Source organism: Haliaeetus albicilla, chromosome 10, assembly GCF_947461875.1.
Source record: "Haliaeetus albicilla chromosome 10, bHalAlb1.1, whole genome shotgun sequence".
Lineage (NCBI taxonomy): Eukaryota > Metazoa > Chordata > Aves > Accipitriformes > Accipitridae > Haliaeetus > Haliaeetus albicilla.
In genome coordinates, this window is record NC_091492.1 from 2,520,067 (window position 1) to 2,545,989 (window position 25,923).

Genomic DNA, 25,923 nt, shown 5'->3' on the forward strand with positions numbered 1-25,923 from the left:
TCGCATTCATTTATATTTCAGTTGCATTTAGTACACTGGAATGCTGTTGTGTACCCAACTTTTGAAGAAGCTGTAATGGAAGGTAACGGCTTGGCTGTTATTGGAGTGTTTTTAAAGGTAATTTCACTTTGTGTAATAAGCTGTAATGATGCCTTTCTATTTTAATTTTGTAAAAACTTATTTGGGACAAAATAGCTCTAGATTTTTGTTGTTGTTGTTGTTTTCAAAAAATACTGATTAAGGTAGATAGGCAGAATGTCAGCTTAATGATTCTTTAACTCTGACCGTCTTCTGCAGCTAGGAGCACATCATGAAGGGCTGCAGACACTGGTTGATGCCTTGCCGGCAGTTAAACACAAGGTAAGTATTTTTAAGTGTCCCACCAGTTATCACTCAGCATAGCTAATGCAGTCATTCAACATAAAGATTACTTTGAGAATAGCAAAATACAAATAAATGCTTTCTTCCTTAAATGTGAGTAGGGGGCCTGATTAATCAAGAATTCACCTGAGGTGTCATACTGGAGGTGGGGAGGAAGCTAATTTTTAATGAGGAATTGTATACTTTAAGCTTTCCAAACCTCTTGGTTTAAGAAATGATGCTCTTGAGATTGTATCCCCTTAGAAGGGTAGGCACATGTTTAACGCTTGCCCTCACTGAAGCCTGCCCTTCTGCTTCTATGAAAACAGATACCACTGGATTAGTTTTCGTATGTTGTTTAACTGGAAGGAACTTTCTGTGCTGTGTAAAGTGGTAGGTTATTTCTTGTGGAATTAAGGCTTTCAGATCCTTGAGGAGGAGATTATTGTTTGCCTTTTTTTTTTTAAACACTGTACATTTTCTGCTAGGGGAATGGGACTCTTTCTTCATAGCTGATTTCTGACTTCTGCCAGGAGAGGGAGTGCTGCGTCTCTGACAGTGTTCAGAAGCAGTTCATGCTCCTTCAGGTGCCTGTTCCTTTTTGAAAGTATACACAAAAAATACACATCAGGAATTTCGTGGCTTGTAAGCACATCCAGTTGAAGTTGCTGTGCCATTATTTATCACAGTAAAGTCTTTTTTTATCCAAATAAATACTTATGGCAATGCAGAAAAAATTCTGCCAGATAAATGCCAAATAAGTCAGTTCAGTGCCAAAAAGACCTACAAAAATCTGTGAAGGTACATCCATTATGAGAATATAATATTTTACAGCATATGAATTTGAAAGAAAATAAAGGCAAGGTCTTTAAAAAAAAAAAAGTATTATCAAACATTAGGCTCATCAAGCTACATGTGGGCTGCTCTGAAGGGGATCTCATTTCCAAAGGATGTCGGTCACTCAGCAACTCATCAGCACTTGGTTTAAAACGTTTGAAAACCTTTGTTGCCTTGCCAGCATTATCACTGACTTAAGCACCAAACCCTGAGGAACATCACCCTGGTGAGGAGGAGGAGGAAGGTCAGATAATACCCATTCTGATGTCCTTGCATCTTCCTCTCACATGAAGGGTGAAAGCCCCCATCTAGAATCTTCTGTCCAACCCCCTATTTTTGAAAAATTCTTTACTGTAATATTCCTCATTCTCAGTGGGGAACCGATAAAGCCTATCTAAAGAAAAACAGGATCTTCCTTTCCTGCATTGCCAGTATATCCTGGAAATACCCCATGAGTAGAATGTTTGTGTAGGAGCTTGAGAGCCCATGATTTCCTACATGCTGTCTGGTATCTCACTTGTGGGAGTGCACGTTCTGGAGACATGAGTACCTGATATGATTTAAATAAAACTTTAGTCCTCTTCCCTCTCCCCACTGCCTAAAATCACATGGTGAAAAGTAAAAGCACTATTGTTTGCAGTCTATTTCTGGCAGAACTACCTGAACTTATTCCACCACTTACTCTTTCTTTTTCCTGTTTGCTTCTAGCTCCCACAGAGACGTAGTCAGTTACTCCTTCGCACTCCTTGTTTCTTCTGCACTGAATTCCTAATAGCTTGTGGGGACAACAGAAATACTTACATTTTGCCTACTCACTAGCTGCCTCTTATTCCTCAAACCCAGCTTACCAATTTTGTACAAGTTTATGGGGTTTTAAATTATTATTTTATGTAGATCATTATTAATATTCACAATACCTAATTTTGTATATGCATACATAACTTGTACAGTATTTAATCTCATTGTTAAGATCTTTTCAAATCTTCTGTCATTTTTTTTCTCAAAATATGATTTCTAAAAATATTTTTTTTCTGGGGTTTAGGATGCTGTTATCGAGTTTGATGTCTTTGATCCCTCCTGTTTGATACCTTCATGCCCTGATTATTGGACCTATGCAGGCTCTTTGACGACTCCCCCACTTACTGAATCAGTCACATGGATTATTAAGAAGAAGCCAATAGAAGTTGATGAGAATCAGGTAAATCTCATGCTTACATTTCAAATCATACCATACCTGTTTGACTGCCTGCTGCCATGGAGGGGAAGATGCACAGAAGTAGTTGCTTACCAGTACCAGTAATTCTGTGTGAATACACAAGGAACAGTGGCTGATTCGCACCCAGTATTTGTTTGGGGAGGAATGCTGACATTAATAACAGCTAATATTGAAAGACTTAAGACCTCTTCAGCAAGCAGTTAAAGATGCTTCTCCAGCTCTCCCATAGAGTTTTGTCTTGATCTGTGATAAACAATGCCTTATGCTGGAAGCTGCCCCTTGAAATCTTCTAAGGTTATTTATTGGAACACTGCATAATTTTGCTCTCCTTACCAGGATGCAGCCCTTTTTGTGGTAGGGAGGGAGGAGAAAGGGCAGGTTTTTTGAAATTCCAAAGTCTGACCTTTTGTGCATGTTCTTGATAGTCATGTGCATTTGCACAGAAATCTTGCAGAGTCTGCAAGGGCTAATCCTCTGTTCCTCCCTTGGGTGGACTCTGAAGGTACAGAAGGGTTTGTGGGTGGGTCTGAGTCCTTCACATGCCATTCTGATGGTGAGAGATAGACTGAGTCCCCATTGGGTTTTCTCCTTTGCCTTTGTAGGCATGTTTGCTCTGTATGTGGCTGTGCTGTCCTTGAATTCCTTTTTTTTTTATTCCCCTTTAAAAAGGACAGACAAACAAAGGTTTCAGCAACTGTTTGTATTACAGAAGTTATTTCAAGTGCAGGAGTTCGCTGTCAATAGTCTGTTCTGAGACCAGCCCTAACTTGTCACCGTATGCCCTCTACTGCTTTTAATTTTAGTACTTCATGTTTCAATGTGATGTTATTCCTTAGTATGAAGTAGATGTAGGGACAAGTAGAAAATGGTCAGAAGGAGGACTCATTGGAATTGTACTAGAATTGTGTTTTTTGTTGGAAGTTTTCAGGATTTTTTTGTCTGTTCAGAGAAGTGGAGTACTTTGAGGGGCATTGCAGCATAGAACAAGTCTTGGAGTTTGTTGCAAAGCAAGTAAAAATGAACAACCCCCCAAAATCTACCACTTTTTTGTGGTGTAAGAGGCACGGAAAGTTATCTGTACATTGTCCCTGTTTTTTGAGGCTTCAGTTAATAATGAAGTGTGAGTCCAACAACATGAGGCAAAATACTGAATTTTTTATTTTTTTTCTTTAAATACAACTTCTGCATGGAGCTAGTCCATCTAGAAAGTCATGCTCCAAACAAACACTAATTCTGAAGAATAAGCATGTACGTGATCTTAATGTTTTAGTTTACATAAAGGAACAGGACAGGAAGAACTGAAGATTGTTAACAGAGCAGAGAGAACTGAATGCATAGTGTATCATTCTTCTTCTAAATTGAAACTTTTTTCTTTTTTTTTTTCTTGGCTCTTCTTCACTCTCATTCTTTTATGGCATAAAAAGGCTCATAGTTTACTTAACATTGTAATGCCCTTGTGAGCATTAAAAGCTGATCTGCTGCATACTTTATTTTGATCCCCAGTTATAAACCACTGAGAACAACTATGTAGATAGTTGCTTGTTGAGGTTCCCTCTTTCCTGGGTGCCAGCATATGCACACCTGTATAAGGTAACAGAACTCCAGGAAGGGTGTAAATTAAGAAGGTTGGAGAGGTTTATTTAAAGATGGCATATGTTCCAGTATTTGAATGGGAATCAGTTCTATCTGAGACATGCCACATTTGAGATTTAGTTTGCCTAAAGATGACAGTTGACTGACAATTCATCTTCTGCATTGATATGGACAATGGCGTAATCTTTGCCAGCAGGTGACAAAGAAGTGCCAGAAGTTCGTGCTAAAATTTCTCAGAAAGCAAATGTAATAGTACCTTTGATATATTTTCCAAGCATGAATGATTGTGTTTTGTCGCGAACTCCAATAATTCTCCAGTTAGTAAAGTCACAAAATTGGACATTTCTCATTCTCAGCTGGAGGCATTTCGGATGCTGCTCTTTACTTCAGATGGTGAAGAAGAAAAGAGAATGGTAGACAACTTTCGCCCTCTTCAGCCATTAATGAACCGAACCGTCCGTTCATCCTTCCAAAGCAGGCATCTCTTGAATACTGAAGTACAGCCCAAGGACCATGCTGAGCAGATCAGGCCATAGAGGGCCCATGAAATGTCAGTCCAGACTGCAATACCTGGATATAATTGACGTTAGTTTTAAATTATTTTTCCTTTTTCTGCAGTGTGTATATGCCATACAGTTTCACAGCCAGCCAGTTTCAGTTCTGCTAAGTGCCATTTGACCTTCAGTAGAGAAGCTATGGGTTTTTTTTATTTTGGCTTTTTTTAAGAAGTAAATAATGTTAACCCTTAACAAATTGACTTGCTTTAAAGCAAGGATCAATAGGAATTATTTTGACAGTTAAAGGAAAAATAAGGGCATGAGATCTCTTCCCCTTCCTCTGTTCTGAATTGTTCTGTACCTCTGTGAGTGACTAGCATGAATTAATAATCCTAACTAAAAACATGTTAGCAGGCAGGAAGTGTGAAGAAGCGAAAAGTATTAATAGTGATCAGGTCCTTTTGTGGAATTGTTTCAGAGGTTTGGGAAGAGAACTAGCTTCTCTAGTTCACATATACAGAAACATTTTATCTTCTTCCTTTTTCCTTGGTGCTTAGGATGACGAGGAGAAGGAAAAAAAGACTTATAGAATCTAACTCTTTCCATTCTACTGACTGCGTGATCCATGTTTGATATGGATGCCGCAGAATGTCCACTCTATCTATACCACAAGCCAGAAGACTTTTTCTAAAACGTTATAGCAAATGTGGAAGCTTTTAGTTTTGGCAGCTTTTACTTTTCTGTATTAATAGTGTACCCGGAGAAGAGAGCAGAAGAGAATTCACCAGTATCTCAAGATTGGCAAGAGCAGCAAATTAGGCGAAAATGTCCATTTGATTCCAGGAAACTGATCACATCAAAGGAAAGCAAAATTAGATAAGCCCCAGCTGACCCTCCCTATGGAATTTGGGCAAAACAAAACAAAACAATTTCTGAAACCTAATCCAGTGCTAGGAGAGTATGGACAAAATGCAGCATTCAGATACTTGAAGGATTTTTTCCAGTAACTCACAGAGTGCCAGTGCACTCTCTTCAAAGTTTTGTCTTAAGATGTACTTTTCTTATAAAAAGAGTTATCTAGCTTCAGGACAACTGGGGACCAGTCTATATTGAAAGCACCTTATGGTAACAAAGTTAAGTGGTGGTTGAAATTTATTTGTGGACCAGACAAAATTGTTGTGTAAGCTGCCAGCTGTGGAGCCTTATCGTAGAGTTATGGTCCAATTGCCACAAGTATTATCTACCTCTGAAGCATACTACTATTAGTTATAATTTTCTCTCAAGCACCTTTCTCACTGGCTTTTTATGCTTTACTGTATTTAACAGTGTGCCTGTGCATGAAATTCACGTACCAAATGTATGGTCAGATTTGGAACAGGTCTGTCTCTAAACTCATGATGTGATCTTGATTGGTTGTATTTGATAAGTCTTCTTGGAGAACAGATGCTACTTGGTCTGATTCTGCCAGTAAGCAAAGTCACTGGTTGCTGGTGTGGTTCAGCACAAGTGAAGCCAGGACACTAGCTTTTCAATGCTAAATTCAGTACTTTAGAATCGATACTCTTTTTTTTAAGTCCAAGTGTTCAGTTTAAAAGCACTTTAACACTTTTTAGTGTGACCGTGATGATTTTAAGGCTTTTGAATATTCCTGTTTAACCAGTTAAGTGCCCGGGTCCTGTCTTTGCTTCCTTAATAGCACTACCTCAGGCTGTTGTTATGTTGCAACAGTTGTGCCTTTCTCCAGTGGCAATTTGAAATGTGGCCACTTAACCTTAGAGTGACTCTACATAGTAAATGTAAGAAAATCTCTCTTCTGTCTCAGTCTAGTATACTTATTTTTAGTGTGTAGTATATTCAGCATGGCAGTATATATCTTCAGTTTCATTACCTCTCCAAAGCCCTTACTGCTTGGTTGAACCTTACCATCGTGGTTGAACTCTGTAGAACTATACCATCTATACCAACTTGGTTGAACTATACCATCTCAGATGAACTATACAGTTTTTGGCATCATCAGACAGACTTTTTACTATGTTCCTGGTCTGCAGAATCACATCAGTGATGATTTTGCCAGAGAATGACAGGTTCCAAAATAATTTTGGAAGGTATATCTACAGTTAGCAATAGGAAAAGAATTCTTTTACTTTCTGCCTGAGTGTACATGATCTAGTCGTTGTTAAGCTTGAGGTTTTAGTTCAGTGCTGTTCTTGCAAACGCTTTTCTGAGGAGGACCCCATAGAAAGATGGCAGTGATTCAGAACTGGCATATATCTTGTCTATCTTTGAGATTTTTTGCTACTCGTTATTAGCAGTTAGGAAAAACTGTAACGCAAAGACATCTTAATGTTGCCTTCACATTTAAAAATACAGGTGACTCAGCAGCACTAAGCTAGCTATAGGTAGCCTGCATTGATATCCCTATCATATATGAATGGGTCTTTTAAAAAGCTTAATGCAATTGCTCAAAGTTTTTTAGTTGCCTTGGTAATTTTCACAAAGTTTTTGTGTACCTCTGATCCACTGAGCTTGTTTTGAATTAATACAGCTTTCCTAGCATATGCAAATACAAAATATATGTTTTGTTCTTAGGGAACTGCTGTGGTGTAAATGTTTAATCTTCAGATGCTTCATAATGCTGTAGTATGCTCATACCCAGCTGAGTTCTCAATGGTTAGGTTTGCTCCACTGAAACAAATTTTCTTCCTAGGTGTGTAAATCTCTTTTTAACATGCTCACCACCTTGCATCCATCAGAGGTGATGTCGGATATTCTATTTCCAGTGATCTATTTAAAATTCTCATAGAGATTTACATACTTTGTTAAAGTATTGTCGTGGAAGTTTTGTTAGAGAACAGGTGTATTACCCAGTCCTACAGTTAATAAGCTATACTCCATATATATTTAGATAAAATCATATCTAAGTATACTGACATAAAATTAATCAATTTCAATTTCAGCACTGATAGTTTTAAATATCTGGAAACAGGGTCAACATAGAAAAAATTAACTCTACTGTGCTACAAAAATAAGCTTTAATGGGATTTTCTGTTACAGTTATTTTGCTGCGTTTTGAGTCTTGCATTTATGTGTTGGTGTTTTAGCATCTCTGGTTAAGGTAGGCAGTATCATAGTTGCAGGGCAGATTGTCGTTGAAATTAGCAGTCTGGAAATGAACAGAAAGGTTTTGGGGTTTGGTTTGTTTGGGTTTTTTTAACTTTTATGTTACAATGACTGTATTGGTCTTGCAAAAGTTAATGTCAAGAAAAAGAGTTCTGTGTGCCTGCACACATGTATGTAAGAGAGGCAGTGGGATATAATTCTTTGCCTTATTCTCTCAGTTGCATGCTGGGAAAAATGATTTCACTGTTGGACTAGAGCTAATATTTGTAATGATTTTGCACTACTAAGTTAAACTCTATTTGAAAGGTGTCTGCATGGGAATCTTCAGGCTCTTCTTTTAGATGGCACAATACGAAAGGGTCAAAGCACACATTTGTATTTGTCCTTGCATAGTAGTCACTTCCTTTACTTACTGTACTGGGAAGGCGTTCCTGTGGCAATAAGTACTAGGACTTAAAGGCTGTAATAGAAGTAATCTTGAGGACAGCTTACTGAAAAGGGAGGAGAAGGTTTTTGAGCATAGATAGGCATCTGTGTTGGTCTGACTTCCAACTGCCTTTCAATATTTCTGTTAAATGTCACTCTTATCAGAAGTCTCATTCTTGGTGACTTCATAGTTGGAACAACTTCATTTGGCGTTTGAATGTTTGATCCATATTCCTACATTCCAGAACTTTCCCACCAGTGCACTTCAGGTGTATGCCACCACGAATACCTACCAGTCTTCTGTCATAAATGGCTTGCATTGGTATTTTTACCGCAAGTCTGACAGGAGTGTATCTTCTAGCTTTGAAAGCTATAGAAATGGAGATTGCTTTGATCTCACAAAAATCTACTGGGTTTTAGAGCACTGGAATTCTACATGGCTTACTTTTGAGGAAGGGTCCCTTTTTCTGCTCAACTTCATAATCAATAGTATTTGCTTTAAAATTTGAATGCCTTAATTTTGAATGTCTTGTATTTCTTGGCACATCTTTGCTTTTTTTCTTTGTGCATCTTGTTTTCATGGCAGTTACCGTGTTGTGTATTGTAATGTATGTTATCTGCCTAATCGTAAGTTACTGAAATAATTGTCTTTGCGAGCAACATATGTAACAGGGAATGCCTTTTGTGCTCCTAGGATACAGGCCTTTTTCCTCAGTTTTTACCCGATGTAAGGAAAATTCCAGCTGCTGGATTTTAAACTGTTACATTAGTGTGTGACTATGCAATAAAGAAACACAGAGAAACCTGTGCCTGTATCTCGTTGTGTAATTAAGCTCTCCAAGTTAAAAAGTAGATTTTCTGTCAAGAAAAAAATACAATTCCTCCTTGAGAATGAACCAGTTCATTGTGAGTGGAGTCTAATCAGATGTCAGACGTTCTGTGATACTTAAAAGCTATGAAAGACTCTGCTGGAACTGTATTGTAATTGGAATGAAAGAACAATGACTTCTCTGTTGCCGCAGTACTGATGGAAGGATATCTAATTATTTGTTGCATTCAGCTGGATGCAACATGCCATCTAAAACGGGATTCCACATTTTGAGGATCTTTGCTGAACTACTTCATTTGATGCTGATCATTAAACTCGACCTGTCAACTAAGCTCCTTTTTCTGTTGTGTAATTGGTCTTGATAAAAGTGAGCGTTGATCTGATGCGTGGTATAACTCTCAAGAGTTTCACATTTAGTGGTTGTGGCTACAAGAATCTTACCCGAAAAAAACTTTGAGTAAAATAAATTACTTTTATTGATAAAAATTGGCTACTCAGGTAAGCTTTAATTCCTCTGTCTCACTGCTTAGCCATGCTTAGAGTCTAGATATCATATAGGTGTGTTATGCTTAGCTGAATTCATCCAATCAAGTTTCCGCTTCTTTTGGCAGGAAAAGTAGGAGATTACATTCCTGGTTAAGGAATTCCCCGTAAAATAACTGTAGACAATACTTTTATATAAGGCTTCCCAAACCGTGCTATTTGGTACCCTTTGTGGTAGGCAAGCCGTTTCAGTATGAAGAAAGAGTGGCATGGGTTAAGAGTGAGGCCAGCTCCACTATTATTACTATTTTAAGAGTTCTAGAAGCTACCACCACTTCCATTTACCCAACAAAAAAGCTTGTAAGCTCGTGTATTAGTATAGTTGGGGTGTCTGCTCAAGAAATGGCTTATTTGGTTCCAGCAGGCTGTCTTATTTTGATCAAGGCAGCTTTCCTGATAAATGGTTAAGAACATACACATTACTTCTAACAAATGGCCAATTTACTTCTGATACTGGTAATTATTTGTCTTTCTGACAAATAATTCTTTCCGTCTTTCTTTTTGATGTGACAAACCTGAAGTGCCTGAGTATTAGCATATGGAGAACTGATTGTATAATCAAATAGTCTTCAAAGATTCTGCAGAATAACTTGGGGGCCTGAAGAGAGTTAATGTTCGTGGTCAGAACTGATAATAATACTTAGCATTTGTGAAGTGCTTTGAAGATACAAAGCACGATGTGAACACACCCTAACGCCGTGACTGCAAAGCAGGTATTTTCTCAGTAATACAAATGGAGAAACAGTTGAAGAATTAACTCTGATTAATTTGCAAGACAGTCAAGTATGTGGTTGACTTTAAATATGGCAGTTTGGTGGCTGCTACTCCACTGCTGCTGGATCCCAGGATTTCCCAATGGAAATGCTGTTAAAACTGAGACCGAAGTCTGCAAATTCTTAGCTGTCAGTCTGTTAAGAAATTCCCTTTTGGAAGAATTGGATGCAGAGAGAAAAAGATAACTTGGTCCCATTCTTGTGAAAGTTAATGGAAATTTCTGTGAATTAGGTTAATACCAGGTATAAAACGCCGATCATCAAGCAGTTAATTTACTTGCCTTAAGGTAAGAACTTAGTCTCGAGCACTGGTGGAGTAAATCCATCAGTGAATGATTTTGTTCACCCAACTATACAACTGATTTTGAGCATTCATCTGAAAATATCTGAAGCATACATCTTATTTCAATTCCAGTCCTGTCTGCTGGATTCTGATGTAATGAGGCCAAAACAGAGACAATCTCATATGTTGTAGGTACCTGTTTTTTTCTGATTTTATGGTCCTGTGAACATTTTGCCTAGGATAAAGTATTAAATACAGTAACAAGTAAATGTTGGGTAAATCTTACTTTGAGAAATAATCATTTTAGACTACAGCCATATAGCCTCTGCGACGGGGCTGATGTGAAGCTGTTAAGCTAAAGACAGGCTTTGGGGGTTTCAGGAAAATAGTGTGATAAATATGTTTTGCTGTTTATTTGTAATTAATTTCCATAGTCTTTGCAATCTCTTCAGAATTCCATTTCTCTTTGAAAACTAGGAAAACGTGCTCGGTGCAAAGGTAATTTTATTCTAAGCTTTCTTCTTAAATAGGGATGCTTCTGTAAATCGAGAACCACCATCGTTTTAAGCCTCTGGGCTGTTGTGGCTACTAGCCACTAGGTGTCAGGTTCTGACAAGTGCTTCAAGGGGCTGCTCAGGCTTCCTGTGATGGTTGGAAGTAGTCATGATGCCCATTACCAGCGTGAGGTACCTGAAAATGCTAAATGAAAATGTTGCTAAAATGTTACATCTTTCCCCAGAATGCAGATCTCCCGTTTCTCTGAGGTATCTTGCAGAAAACCTCCTGAAGTGCCCTACTGCCTGTACCGAAGCACGTCTGAAACTTGCAAGGAAGAGGATGGTCCGGGGAGGAAGGACACCGACCTTGGGTTTCAGAGCTTGGGCACAACTTCTTGTGTGACACCAACTGATCACTTGCTGTGAAACAGCTCCTCAAAGGTACCGCTTCCACCTTTCAACGGGAAGGATTGTTGTTGAGAATCAGAGGTTCCAGGCTTTAGCTTCTGAACTCATCCCCTATCCCGCAAGGGCAAGAAGGAGTCTGAATTTGCTAAAGAATTGGCTCCTTAGGCACTGTTGTCAAGTGTCCAAGTAAGTGCCCTTGGATGCGAAGCCTATGCCTCTGTTGAGGTAGTGCGATTGAAGTTGCTCATTTTGCCTGCACGCTTTGCCAGATTGGTGATTTTTTTAAAAAAATTTTTTCTGCAGACAAGTTTTTTTGGTGATCTTGGCATCCAAAACGACAGGCAGATTTCTGCAGCGCCTCTGCAGAAATGCAGGCGATGCAGCGACGGGGCCTTGGCCTGTGCTTGTGTGAATACATCCAGTAAGTGCACTAAAATCAGGTGCGGCTGGGGCGGGGGGGGAAGCGAAACTGGGAGACGCAGGTTTCGCCGAACTTTAGGTTTACCCATGCACACACCGACCCATTCTCCTTCGTGAGAACACACAGCCCAGCCTGGGCAGCAGAATGAATGGCAACCACCCCCCCCTCCCGGCAGCTGACACCGAGGACCCCCCCCCCGTACCCCGGAGCCGGGGGTAGAGGCGGTGGGGGGGTCTGCTGGAGGGTCGGAGCCGGGGAAGGGGGGGGTGTGGATGGCGTGCCAGCCTCCCCCGCCTGGAAGGAGCCCCGCCGGTTCCCGGGGGCACTGCAACACCCCCCTTCCCCCTTCCTCCTCCTCCTCCTCCTCCCGGAAAGGAGGCCAGGCCCTCGCTCCCCGCCTAAGCGGGAGGCGCTCTCCGCCCACCGCCTCCGGAACAAAAGGAGCGGCCGCATGGTGGTGGCGGCGGAGCGCCTTGCCGCGCCCGCCCCGCTGCGTTCCGTTCCGCTCCGCTCCGCTCCGCTCCGTTCCGCGCCCCGCTCCGCGCCGCCATGTCGGGCAGCGGCGGCGGCATCAGCGGCAGCAGCAGCAGCAATGCGGTGAAGAAGAGGAGCCCGGCGGGCTCGGCCTCCTCGCTGGCGCAGGAGGAGGAGAAGCAGGCGATGGAGAAGATGCTGGCGGGCGGCGGGGCGCAGGAGAACGGTTGTCCCCGCTCGCCCTCGCCCTGCGCCTCCGCCGAGGGAGAGGGGGTGACCCTGCAACGCTCCATCACGTTGCTCAACGGCGTGGCCATCATCGTGGGCACCATCATCGGTTCCGGCATCTTCGTCACCCCGACCGGCGTGCTGCGGGAGGCCGGTTCGCCGGGGTTGTCGCTGGTGGTGTGGGCCGTCTGCGGGGCCTTCTCCATCGTGGGGGCCCTCTGTTACGCTGAGCTGGGCACCACCATCACCAAATCCGGCGGGGATTACGCCTACATGCTGGAGGTGTACGGCTCCCTGCCCGCCTTCCTCAAGCTCTGGATAGAGCTGCTCATCATCCGGCCCTCCTCCCAGTACATCGTGGCTCTGGTCTTTGCCACCTACCTGCTCAAGCCCATCTTCCCCACCTGCCCGGTGCCCGACGAAGCTGCCAAGCTGGTGGCCTGTCTCTGTGTCCGTAAGTACCCGCGGGTGCCTGCTGTCCTGCTACCCCCACGTGGCTCCGACCGCTCCCCGTCGCCTTCCCCCAAAAAGTCTGCCCAAACAGCTGGCTGCCTCCAGCCCGTCGCTTTGTCGGAGATGCACCGTCTCTCCTGGGCGACGCCGGCTGCGTGCTGGGGTTTTTCAGGCTGTTTTGAACAGCGTTAGTAGGAAATGTGGCCCCATCCCAAGTAAATGGAGAAAAAAATACCCCAAAATGCCAGTTACGGGCTAGCGAGCCTCTCCGATTTCTGGCAACGCGGCGAGCGATAGATGTAACGTGTATTTTGCCCACGCGCCGGAGCGGGATTTGTCGTGCCCTCCTGCGGGAGTGTGTTCGGGCAGGGTAGGATCCGCCTTGCAACCCTGCAGTGCTGAGGTGCTGCGGTGGCTGGGATGGGATGGGCGTTCGTGTGCAGACATCGGTGAGGATAACGTGCAGTTGGGAATTCACCCGTCACGAGCAGCTAGCTGGTGCTGAACGTGACCTGTGCTGCAGTGCCTGGCTGTTTTCAGCACCAGTTTTGAGATGTTTCTCAGCTGTATGTGCGCTCATACCATGCTCAAAACCTGGGGTTTGAGGGTGGGGTTTTTTTGCTAGTAAACATTACATCTTACGAGATGTTGCCTTGCAGAGGAGTTCAGGCTGCGATGAATTTAGGGCTACTGATGTTTGCCGTGGCCCACAGATCACTCTCTCCTGCTGTCGTTTTTATCGTCTCTCTGGTATTTTGAGGTTTGCGGTTTTGCCAGTGAAGCCCCGTTTTCCATTGCTCCGGTGATTGCAAAGTCATCCCATTCCAAATTCCTCATTCTTTAAAAACAGGACCATTTTCAGCCTTACTCTCCTCATTTCCTATTCCATCTGTGTTCTTCTCCACTGGTAGTTCTTGTGCCATTGTAAAGATGTATCTTGGGAGAGGATGTAATTTTTTGTGAGGGCTTTATAGAGCATTTATTTGGTGTACAAAGTTACAATCAGTTGATCTTTTTATTTTTTCATTTTGAGGTTGTGAAGAGAAGTCTGCTTGTTCGCGCTGTCCAGAGGGAGATTGTGTTAGATTCCTTCACCCTCTGAGGATTGCAGGCATTCGAAAGTTGCAGTACATGGTCGTTACGGGTAGATATATTGTGTGTAAATGTCTTCATACACAAACTGACAAGAGTTTTTGGTAGATACGTTACATGTCACGGGCAGGGCAGCAAATTGTACTTTTCTTTGGGCGAGATTGAAACTTATTCATTCCCCAGATAAGTTTTTAAGAACATAATGGCAAGTAGACAGCCATGTGGACTTTCCATCCAAGTTTTTAACAAAGTGGAGTGCATATATTAAGGAAATACAGTCACACAACTAAGAAAGCTGTAGCAGGGTTAGAAAATAGTTCTGCTGATGGGTTTCTTGCCTCAAGTAGGGTCTTGTGAAAAATCTGGTTTTAGAGCTTCCCTGCCAGTCTGGAATATGGTTTCTTCAGTGACAGAGAGAAAAGGGGCATGCATGCATGCATGCACGCATGTGGCATTCACTTTTTTTGCTGAGAAGCCAACAGAATTAGAGCGTTGATTAGATGGACTTTTCTTATTGTTTCATGTCAAAGTTTTGCTGTGCAAGAACATACTGTAGTTGGCAAAGCCTCTGAGAACATGTTTCTAGTAATAAGTAACTTTTCGCCTGCAGGACCTTTCCCAAAACAGGTAGGATGAGGTGTCCGTGTTCCCGTTTTACTGATCAGAAGACGAATACAGAGGTAAAGTAGACTTGCCCCTGGTGAGATCTGTTTAGTGACAGGGTGGATTGCAGTATGAAATTTCTTGATGCCAGGTCTCATTCCCTCTTATGCTTCTCCAGTAAGTAATGTGTCTCCAACTTTCTTTTGCTAGCAATTAGTAGTTTTCCTGAAGCAGAACTTGTTCTTGAACCTTTATCATGAAATGCCAAGGAAGGAGTTGCTAGTTCTACAAATCTGCGTCATTTCCATGTGTTTCTTCTTTAAACTCTACTCCCCCTCCTACACCGCTGGCTACTATTTTGTTTATGCTTTGGATTAAATTTTTGTTTGTCTCCTTTGCTACAAAAGGTTAGTTCATCATGCATTGCCTTCAGCAAGTTAGTTTTCTGTAACTTTGATTTTTGGAGTTAGTTTTTTGACTGTCTGGTGCCAAAACCGCATCATGAACTAGGAACAATAAATGAAGTCAATCTGGACCAAGGACGTACCGAGTCACACAAAACTTCTATGGACTAAGAAGCAGCTTTGTTACATGGTTGTTCCAAACATACCCCTACCTAGTGAGATATTTATTTTTTTCAAGAGCCCTAGGGTAGGAAAAATGGCCTATTTGTGCATACGCTCCAGAGCATATGTGAACGAGTTATCTCAAAGAGGCGAAGAACAGTTTAGCAAGCAATAGGGGAATTTGGGGCCCCAGGCTGGAATACGGTTGACTTACTATGTAGCCAAAACCCAGACCTCTAGAACAGTACCAGCTGTATTTTCTGCAAAATTCGTATCTCAACATAAAATGCAATTGACTGCATGGTTTCTAGCAAGTGGAGAAATAACAAAAGTTACTTGTTTCCACTTTGAGCGTTACTGATGTTGAACAGTTGAATAAATAATGTGTTGTTCGCTATTTGCCGCCGTGAAGTACAGAAATTGAATTCCTAGGCATTAAGATAATCTAAATAAATCACAGTCTCGAAAGAAAGGAAAAATAGTTGGAATAGGGAATTTTGTTCCTCTTACGGTGCTCAGGAAAACAAAGTGGGTGGTAAGTAGAATTTAACTACAAATAGGTATTTTCTGCTATCGAGATTGTAATCTACAGACAGTTAGTATGCAAGACTACTTCTTCCGTAAGACAACATGGATGCTTATTAAGGTTGCCAAATAGAAGTGTGGGAATTCACTACAGGGAAGTCTTCCTGTAGCAAGGTGGGTCAAGCTGTTCATCGTTAGCGTGGCTTATTTTATGTTCACTGCAAAACAGCCAGTGCTCCCTAGTTGTAAGAATTTGCAGGTGGTTTGGCTTAACTCTTTTCAGGCTGTGGGTTACTTGGGTAACTCATAAACAGCGTGTTATTTTACCTGTAAGATTGGGTGGCTGATACTTTTAGAACTGATAAATCATAAAAGCAAATGCTAAGGGATAACAAACACAAAGTCCACCTGGTATCCAAGCATTTTTGAACAGGAAAAAGTTGAAGTTCATGAAACTGAGAATTTGTACATATGCATGAAAACCCACCAATAATTTGAATTCCCCCAAATATGATCTCATCTAAACCAATTTTACCCCTTCTGTAGAGGATGGAGGGACAGTTCCTAGGTCCTGACTTTGCATATTTGATGACATCTGCGTTACCGTATCAGTATTGTACATAGCAAAGGCTTAAACTACTAAGGATTCTGTACTCTGTCTCAGGTGCACATTTGAACCTATGTAGATAAATGAGAATCCATGCCATTTGTTGTTGACTCCTCTTTTTTTCTCTTGAGGAAGCATCACAGTGGAACGTACATTCGCACTGCACTTCCAACATACTTGTATCTTTTTCTGTGATTTTTTACAATATATTTTGGACTTTGAATTAAAAATATTTAGGTAGCAAGTGTAGTTTTGAAAGAACTTGTTGTTTGTGTATGTTGCAGGACCACCTTCACATAGCAGAAGCGGGATTCTGTAAAACTGTTCAATCCTGTCTTTTTTTCCCATTGAAGAGGTGGTGTCCAGGTAGCAGCCTGAACAGTGACGCGGAACAGCATCCAGTTGAAATGCAGCCCTGATGTCTTACAGTGCAAATGGGTCAGATTCTCTTTTTACAGCTGGCTGCCACTTGTGTTAACATTTCTTAAATGTGAACTGATAAATCTTAACAAAAATAATTGAAAAAAATCACAGAGCACAACCTAATACACAGTGTATGTTCTAGAGATCGCTCAAAGATGGAAAGTTTCAAATTGCCCAGTTAAAGATAACGTGCATATTCCTTATTTCCACCTGTTAATTTGCAGATTTCCTACATGCGAGAGGTCTTTGAATTGTGGTACAGTAAATTCCCTGTAGATAAGGGAGACAAGGGATAACGCTGCTTGGTGTTTCACAAGTGCCTGAACTGTTCTTTCTATACACATTCTTATATGCAGCTTGCCACACACCCCCTGTGTGCTACATAACAGGTTGTTCTGTAATTTACTTATTTCTTCACAATATAATCTCCACAGAAGCTTGAGAAGCCCTGCCAGTTGCGTGTAATTTTACTCTTGATCTTCAATGTCAAATCAGTGGTTTGATTGTTAGCTTCTGAAGCCTTTTATCACTTGTTAATTATATATGCTAATCTGGCACTAATAACCCCAATAATGCTGCAGCAATATCTGCTACTTCCAAAGCTACAGTATTTTAATCTTCTTTAAAATTTCTTTAGCCTTCCATTGCTGCTTATGAAATATTATTTTGGGCACTCCTCTTGCAAGGACGGAATTCCAGTAAAATGATCACATATTTCCCATTTGTCTCTTTTGTTATGAACAGCCTAATAGTGGACGAATTAGTAGCAGTCAGTGCAGAGTTGAGTCATATCTAATAGCACATGTCAGACAGAAGCGTAAGTGCCTGACACCCCCCTGAGTACATTGTGTGTTAGAGGAGGAGAATGGCATCGAATCCAGGGTTTGGCAAAAGTGTATGAACACATGCCTTGAACGCTTGCCAAATTATAGCCGTAGTCCATAAGTGAATATTCAGTGTCAGCATTTCAACTAGAAATCACATATGTTGAAAGCAGGAACGTCTTTATTTGGTATTAAGGTTTTACTTTAAACCTGACAAGTTTGGCTGTTTGACCAGCTGTTTAAAGTGAAGCTATGGGGAGATTTTCAACTCATCAGGTATTAGACGGTAAGCAAGGCAAAGACAAAATACGTGTTATGCTTGTCTGTTTAAGATGGGTTTATTCTGCAGCATTGCTACTTGGAATTAATCTGCCAGGACAAGCAGGGTGTGAAGCTTTGAAGACTTTTTTTTTTTTCTCCTCCTCCAGAAAGGTAGATTAAATGACTAAGCTGTATCAGTAAATATGCAGTTGTTTGACCAGAGTGGAAGGAAGGGGTCTTCGTAGAATCCCAGCTGTCTGGCTAATGTTGCAAGACTGAGGTTGCTTTTTTAAATTCGCATTTAATTAGAGAGAGTAGCATTAATGAAAACAGCCTCTGACACTAGCAGGACTCCTGAAATGGATGAAGGTTTGGAGGACTCTTGAAACACAGCAAGCAACTACTGCATTTCTTGGCATCTCTCTCTTGGCTCTCACAACAAATGTCCCATTAAATTTTATTGTATTTGAATGATTTACAGTACAGCTGAGATCCTTCAGAGTCTTTCTTTTCTGACATGAACAAATTGGGAAGGCTTTTTCAGAGAAACTCTCCATGGTCAGTCTAATTCAAAGCAACATCACTAGGTATTTCAAGTATTCTGACAATCTCATCGTCCCAGTGTCAGAATTGGCCAGTAGATCAAATGCAATGGATGAAAAAGCAGTTTCTTGCCAGCCAGCATGCAGAGCTGAATTCTGACCCTCTGCATGGCATAGGTGGCATCATCCAGACTAAAACCTGCCTGGAATTTTTCACTAAGTTCATGACCCAGGATTTAGCACTCCATGCTGAAGTTCAGCCACCTTCCTGTGGATTTGTGGAACCTAATTCAGTACAGCTATGGGAAGGTGCTTCTGTATAAGTGTAACATCGTTGTGGGCCAGGTAAGATGCCATGTTTTGCAGGTGCAGTAGCTGACCATCTGCTTGGCAAGGGTGGTGATACGTCTGTGAGGCTTAATGTGCACGTAAAATATTAGTGGTGTTTGCTGTTAGGAAGATATTTCATATGAGGTGGGCATGGTGGAAAAGACGTTTAGCTTGTGATAGTTATGGAGTCCTTTTAATTTGCTGGGAATGGAAGAAATATACCTCTTTGTCCTATTGCTAAGTCTGTATTTTGTCTTCCTGTGGTAAAATGACCTGTTTTGCAGAATTGCTGCATCATAGCAACTTTGTCATCTAGCAACTTTGACAGTAAAAACACAAGCATCTTTCTAAGGAGACAAATCAGTAACTCCTACCATTAGCTAGGAGTTAGCTCCCCTAACCTTAATAAGTTCCTCATAGTTTTTCGTGTACCACACAATTTGAATAGTGTAAACTGTATCACTGTCACTACAGAACCTTGGTGCCAAAGCGATGGGTGCATTTATATAGGCTTGAGATCCAGCCTCTGCAGTATCTGCAAAGCATGAAATTCTTCACTGAGCTCTTCCTCCAGGCAGTCCTGGTGCTGCCTTTTGGCCCTGCCTGTGCCGCACTGGTTGGCACAGCTTTTGAGAGAGAGATGGCAAGTAAGTGCTTGTTAATATATTCTTGCAGAATTCTGGAAACTTGAGGGTGTGGGTACTTCTGGGTTCCATGATGAAATGCTAGCATCATCCCGCTTTGCACTAACTTCTCTGGCTCCCAGCTCGGAGCCTGTTTCAGCACAGGGGCTTCCTGGAATTGGAAGAGGGACGGAGCTGCGGCACGTTCGGGGCGTCTGCGGCCGTTTGTTGGAGATGTCCAGAGCTCATGGTCTCAGTTAGGGGCTGGGTCTGGAGGCGATCCCTTTTCTTACACTCCAGTGGTAGGGCAGCCTTTCCTTTCACCTGTCGTTTGTTGATGCCCCCGTTCCCTGATTCCTCAGCACTGCTGTTTTGGGAAGAAAAATAACAAGGAAACTGTAAATGGTTGCCAGGTATGTTTATTGTTATAAGTTGATTTTAATAGAGGCACATTTGCTCTGGGGCCAAGTGCTCCTTTCCAACAGGCTCATGTGGTACTAAGTGTTTCCCTTTTACAGACTAATTGCCCTGGCTGTTAAGTTTCTCCAGGGACTTGTCCTTGAAGAAATATCTGCAAAGTTTTTCCTTCTGCTTTTTGTCTTCACCACCTTGCAGGGCGCAAGTCTTCACTCAATACTTATCAAGTTGAAATTTCCCTAACCATTTTCTGTCTATGTCCTTATATGTATGTCTCAGATTGTGCTATTAGAAATAGACACCTGAGACTATTGGAAGATGCTGTGGCATCACAGCCACCTGAATATAAAGTGGGTAATTTTTGGCCTCAGTGAATAGTTAAGGCATTGAGTTTTCCCATGCGTTTAAACCACTGTAGTCAATATAGCGTAATTCCTTATTTGTACTGTGTGGAGTAACTCTTTATTTTCAGTGTGTCTAACCTCTTGTGAGCTTAGGCAGCAGTTCTCTTTAAAGCGTGTGGACATTTTGTATCCGTGCCGCCATGTACTGCTGTCATCCCTGCGGTTTGTTTTTTGGTGGCCATGAGCTCAGTTTGTCTTGTCTCTGTGTGAAACCTGTTTGTACCATCTTTGGTAGAAGAGAAAACTGCTTGTCCACCACCTGCACTTCATGAGTGAAAGGAGCAGCCTTTGCTGTAGGATGGGGAAATGGAAAGGAGCTGAGAACTGTTCTGAAAGTAATTGTGACGAGAAAATCGACGTGGTCCAGCGGCAGATGGTAAATGGAAGCATCGTCTTACAAGGCTAGGCGCTTTGGAAACGCGTGAGTTATGGACAGGAATCACTGCATGACTTATCCTCTGTGTGTGGGCAGTGTTACCGTCCCTGTTTTCCTGGTGGGGAAGCTGAGGTGGAGGATTTCCCTTTGTTCTTCCCCTTTCTTTCCACAAGTTCCCTACCCTACTATGCATTTTCATTCTTGTTCTATAATACCACGAATAGGAATCCATGGGTAAAGTGCAGCAAGTTAGTTGAGTTTACTTCTTTAACGCAAGCTATTTACACACCTTTATCCTTGTTGTAGAGGTGTATACTGAATTATATAGGAAGCACTACAGGTCAAGACTGGGAAAACCCGTAGGAGATGAAATAAAGGACAAAAGCAACATTGCGCAAGGCTCCCAAGATATGTAACCTCACATGCGGCATGAAGGCAGCTGTGCCGGTACCTCAAGAATTCCTACACTCATTTCAGAAATGTTTCACCTGAAAAGCTGCTAAAGATCTTGGGTTGAGCAAACTCCTGTCACTCCATCAGCAAGCTACATACAGTGCTGGAATTGGATCGTTTTTTCCCCTATGAATGAGGACAAGTTCGCAGAGCTGTGGATCGGCTGCTTGTTTGTTTCCCTTTTTTTTCCGCCCCCCCCCCCCCCCGCCGACAAAGCCTCCCTGAGCACTGTCTTTACTCCATCTCCGATCCATGGCCACCTTCCCTTACCCCGGGAAAGCTGCAGCCCTGCCTTTTTCTATAGGACAGTTGCCAAGACTATTGCACCATAAATGTCAAGCCCTGGTTTACCTGCATTAGGGCTCCATTCACATACTGTTTTCTTTGGGCAGAACCACATGCCTGCAGGGCAGCTTTACTACATCCTGCCTTTCCTTTGTAGACATAGGAGCTGTTGTTACTCAATAGTGTGTTTGTCATGGACTTGTTCTATGTGGGGATTGTCATGATCCCTTTCTGTGCCTGCTTCGTAGGGATTTATTCTTATTGTCATCTAGAAATCATGTTTGGGAGGGATCTTGGAACTTGAGTTCAAACAAATATGACCATAAAATGTGAATTGCAGAGGGGCAAGGTTCTGGATCCTGTGTTGTATTAGTCAGTTTGTCCTTGGCTCCTATCAGTAATGGGGGAATTACCTGACTGTGCAGGTGAGTGCCAGCGGAGCAGATTGAGTGACATGCCTAAAGCCAGCTGGGACTACTGGGACAGAGTAAATAATTGAAGCTGGACCCGCTGGTGTCTTTAGACAGCCAAATTTCTCTTTCAAAGCCTCTGGCTTCCCCTGTGGCCTGAGTATCTTGAAATGAAGCTCGCCCTCAGCAAGGCGGGAGCAGTCACCAGAAGAAATGAAGGGGTGAGCAGCACCTTCGAACGTGTTCTCTCTACAGCAGTCACAAACCAGTATCTTTCCTACTATCTGCCAGGAGTAATAAGTAAATAAATAAAAGTACCCCCTCTTACATCTGCAATCATTGCAGCTTTCTAGCTCCTATTATCCCAATTATGTAAAGCCTTTGGAGAGGGGCTGCTGGATCAGGCAGACTGTCGTGTCAGGTCATGCTGAAATCCGTATTCCTAGAATGAATCCCGAGAACGGCTCCGATGGGTCACGCTAAAGGTCTGCCTCGCTGCGTAGCTGGCGTCTGACAACAGCTGGTGGCTGTAGCCTTAGGAAAGGTGTTGGCAGAAATGAAGGCAGCGCAGTCTGATCTTTCCCTGCATCGTATCCTTGCCCAGATTCATAGCAAAGCTGTGGCTGTGCGGCTTTCCCCCGTTGTTCCTGTGGAGCAGTTCATCCGAGGTGAACGGAGTGGTGCCAGGAGGAGTCCCGCAGCCCCTGCTTCACAGGGTGGCATCTCGGATCAAAGGAATAAAACTTTGCGCTTTAAGAAACCCTAGCCCTCCGCTCTCCTGAGAAGTTGAGCAGCCACTGGAATTTGTCTTGGAGTTTTACTGAAATAGTACTCAGTCTGTCTTTTCGTTTCGGTGTCTGTAGGATTCTTTCTGGTGGGTGAGGCTGGGGTTTTTTTAGCCCTTCCTATGTTGAAAGCATGTAAGTGTAGTAACTCCACCACGCTCCTTTAGGAAAGACAAATATTATTACATGGTGGGAAAAAGCAAAGCAGAGAGATTGTGACTCAAAGGGCTCTGAATCATGACTGGCATGGAGGAAGCTCTCAGCCCGGTTCAGAGTCTCTGACCCCAAGTGTTTTCTTATTTTTACTGAGCCCGTTTGTCTGGCACTGATATGTTTTTAAGGGCTGAATACAGTCGCTTCCGCTGCTTTTCAGTTTTGGACTGTGTAGAAAGCTTTTGCCTTTTATGTACACCACCACAGTCCCACAGTCCATCCAGCAGACTCTGTACGGAACCAGAACATGAAAAACAGCCCCGAGAAAGTCAGTATTTAATGTGGAGGGTGAAGCAGCTATTGTCAAAGAAACAGAATGCCTAAATGGGGAAGGGAATGTCACTGTCGCACCTCTAAGGGCTGTCTTCACTAGCGGGAAAAGTGTGCTTTTAGATGCGTTAGCTCATCCTTTAAATATCCCTCTGTAAACAAGGAGAGTTTTATTTTTAGCATAATTGCTGGTCGAAGTGAATCCTGGATCCTCGGTTCCCTCCCCATCCTCCCCATTGGGATTCGCTAGAGGTGCTTTTAGCAGATGAATTGTGATATGTGCTTAGTGATATTTCACTGTGTTTTCTTCTCTTCCCCTCACCTCCCCCCTGTAGCATAGACATCCTGTAAGTTGACCTTGCTACCCTTTATTTTCTCCTCGCCTGTATATCTGGACAGGGCTGGACTTGATGCTTGATGCTGAAAAGCCTCCAAGCCCGGGCATGCCGTGTCTTTCTAATTAGATGCACCTTATCTCCCCTGAACAGCATGGGGTGGAGGGGCCCTGGAACAGGGGGTTACATTTGGGGGAGGCGGTGGGGCAGGTTTGCCGGCACGGTTCCTCGCTGCTTGCTTTCGGCCGTGTGCCGAAAGAGGTCAGCCAAAAGCCCAGCTCGTGCTGTCCTGTGACCTATGCGGGGCTGTCCTTCCCAATGAAAACAGCCCTGGGTCATTTCAGTCTCACCCACTCCAAATGCTCGGACACCCCCAAAGTGCCAAAGGGGCTTGATACCAAAAAAAGTGAATCTGAAATTCCTTCTTTACTTCTGGCTTTCGTTCTTGTAAGATATATCAGATCATGTGGTTTTCTTTGCGAAGACGTCCAACTCTTCCATTTCTCCAAACTTCAGATGCTCTCGTATTGAGATGACACTAGATCCTAGGGGTTTGGGGGTGGCGGGGGGGAGCCAATGATCCTGAAAGCAGGCATCGTATTCTGGGACGTGCAGTCTGGTGCACTGGGACTGGCTTTGCCCTTCCCTGCCTAAAGATCCCCTACAAGCAGCCTTTAGCTGTGCAATATGTGGCCGCTTAAATCCTCTCGTCCTGAAGCATATTGCCGTTGTGCTGTGGCTCTCAGACCCCTGTGAATGAACGATGCAACTCGTGTCCCTTCTTGCCTGCGTGTGCTCTGAGTCACTGGGAAGTCCTGTCCCCCTCGGCGCTCGCTCGAGCGGGAATGTGAAGTCTAATCGTTGCTGTCAGACCCAGATAGTGCAGTCCCTGAAGACTGAGCTCTCTGAACCCAGCCCGTAGGTACGTCTGAGCCTGTCTGTGGCCACATATTCCAGGAAGGCTATTCCCAGCTCTGGTGCGGGCTCTGTGTGCGATTCCCTGAACTCTTACTAATGCAGTTGCTTTCCCACAGGCAGGGCAGGATGCAGGGTGGCAGCGAGCCAGTAAGACCCTTTTAAACGCCCAAATATTCTTTCCTCCTCCCACGGTTTTCTTAGTTTGCAGTTATTGCTGGGAGGCAGGGTACGAGGCTGCGGGAACGTGCCTTTGCTCCGAGCTGACGAGATGTGAGCAGCTCCGGTGCGTGGTCCTGCTGCAAGCTGGAGAGCAAAGGTGATTTGCACTGCCTGTCCCATGCAACCTGTCTCACGTCGGAGGTGAGGTAGTGAATACACGGTGTGCTGGTGCCCGCGTCCTTCACGTGCACGTGTACGCTCGGCTGGATACTGGTCCATAGTCGGGAGGTAACCTTGCTTCAGAACAGGGGTGCGTTGTGGTTTTCCCTGTGATGCTCAGCATGTGTTGAGGGTCTTAAGGCACTGGGTGCTCCTGTTGGGCAATAACCAAGCTGACTTAGCGGTATTTCTGCCTCCCACCTTTATCCATCACCTTCCTCTGGCCCCATGCGGCTCAGCCCCATGTCAGGCTTGCGGCCAGAGTCTCCACTGGCAATCCCCTGGAGAGATGGGTGACCTGGTGAAGATGCTGCTGAGCCCCCTCTTATCTCTGGGGGTTTTGTTAAGGCTGAAATATCTACCTCAGATGCTCTGGGCTTTAAACTGTGAGCGTAGATATAGCCCGTAACCTTGGGAGAGGGTGATCAGCATCTGAGCTGAATATTTTGGGGAGCAGCTGTTTGGCTCTGCCTGAGGCAGCGGAGTCCTGTGAAAACGAGCCGCAGGATGTGGGAAAGAGCCTTTGCCATGAGGGCAGAGGCCAGCCTGGAAAGGATCCCACAGGGAAGAGCCTCCAGCTGCAGAAGAAAGGTTGAGATCTGCTCCTCCCCGAGCTGCTCGGTGACCGGTTGGCTCCGGGCACTGGTGACAAGCTGGTGTGGAAGCAGTGAGGGGTGGCTGGGTGCAGGGGTGAGGAGGAGGAGGGGAGGGCATCCAGCATGTGGGGCACTGTCATTCTCTGCGTGACATTTGCCCATCTCTATAACAAGCAACAGGCTCTGGGGAGCGAGCAGGGCACAAAAATAGTAAGTGACTTGGAAGAGCAATAAAGGTTTTAGCCATTATTTTCTCTGAAGCAGGTGAAATTCGGCCGGTCAGCAGCTTTGGGGCTTTAGCCAAGCCCTGGTTTGTGCTGTCCCTTGCCTGGTAGGAGTGCCAGACTGAATAGCGGCAGGAGCGGGCAATAGAGGAGGGTGATGGGGGAACAAGGGCAAAAAAAGGTAGGAAATAAGGCTTTGTTTATTGCACTAACCACCAAGCAATTTGTAGGTAGTGGGAGCTTCTCGGCAAGCAAAACGCTGCACGGGGAGGCAGCACAATCAAGTCCCAGAGCGAATCTGAGCCGTTGCGCTGACCCGCTCTGTGCAGCCCCCTCTTCCATCACCGCGGTGGGCAGCCCTGGTGAGCATCTCCGAAAGCCTGCGCCAGCATCCCTGGCACCACCGGTCGAGCGGGGCAAGCAGAGGATGAGGGTTTCCCGAGATCCCGTCTGTGCCGCTGACCCGCGGGGGTTGTTGGTCTCATAGCTTGGCGAATGCGTCAGG

General features: G+C 43.7%; 2 protein-coding genes across 3 annotated transcripts in view; both read left to right on the top strand.

Annotated features, from left to right (window-relative positions):
* CA5A (carbonic anhydrase 5A) overlaps positions 1–9,209 on the top strand; it is a 26,307-nt gene extending 17,098 nt beyond the window's left edge. The window contains exons 4-7 of one of the 2 annotated variants that reach the window (XM_069793311.1): positions 22–117; positions 298–360; positions 2,240–2,395; positions 4,363–9,209. In XM_069793311.1, the coding sequence (XP_069649412.1) occupies positions 22–117; positions 298–360; positions 2,240–2,395; positions 4,363–4,542 (495 nt within the window). In that variant the 3' untranslated portion in view covers positions 4,543–9,209. The remainder of the gene's footprint in view (positions 1–21; positions 118–297; positions 361–2,239; positions 2,396–4,362) is intronic. The other variant, XM_069793310.1, reaches the window with a different exon arrangement.
* Positions 9,210–12,217: 3,008 nt separating this feature from the next.
* Positions 12,218–25,923, top strand: part of SLC7A5 (solute carrier family 7 member 5) — a 41,288-nt gene continuing 27,582 nt past the window's right edge. Inside the window, exon 1 of the mRNA XM_009922095.2 lies at positions 12,218–12,959. Within this exon, the coding sequence (XP_009920397.2) occupies positions 12,353–12,959 (607 nt within the window). The 5' untranslated portion in view covers positions 12,218–12,352. The remainder of the gene's footprint in view (positions 12,960–25,923) is intronic.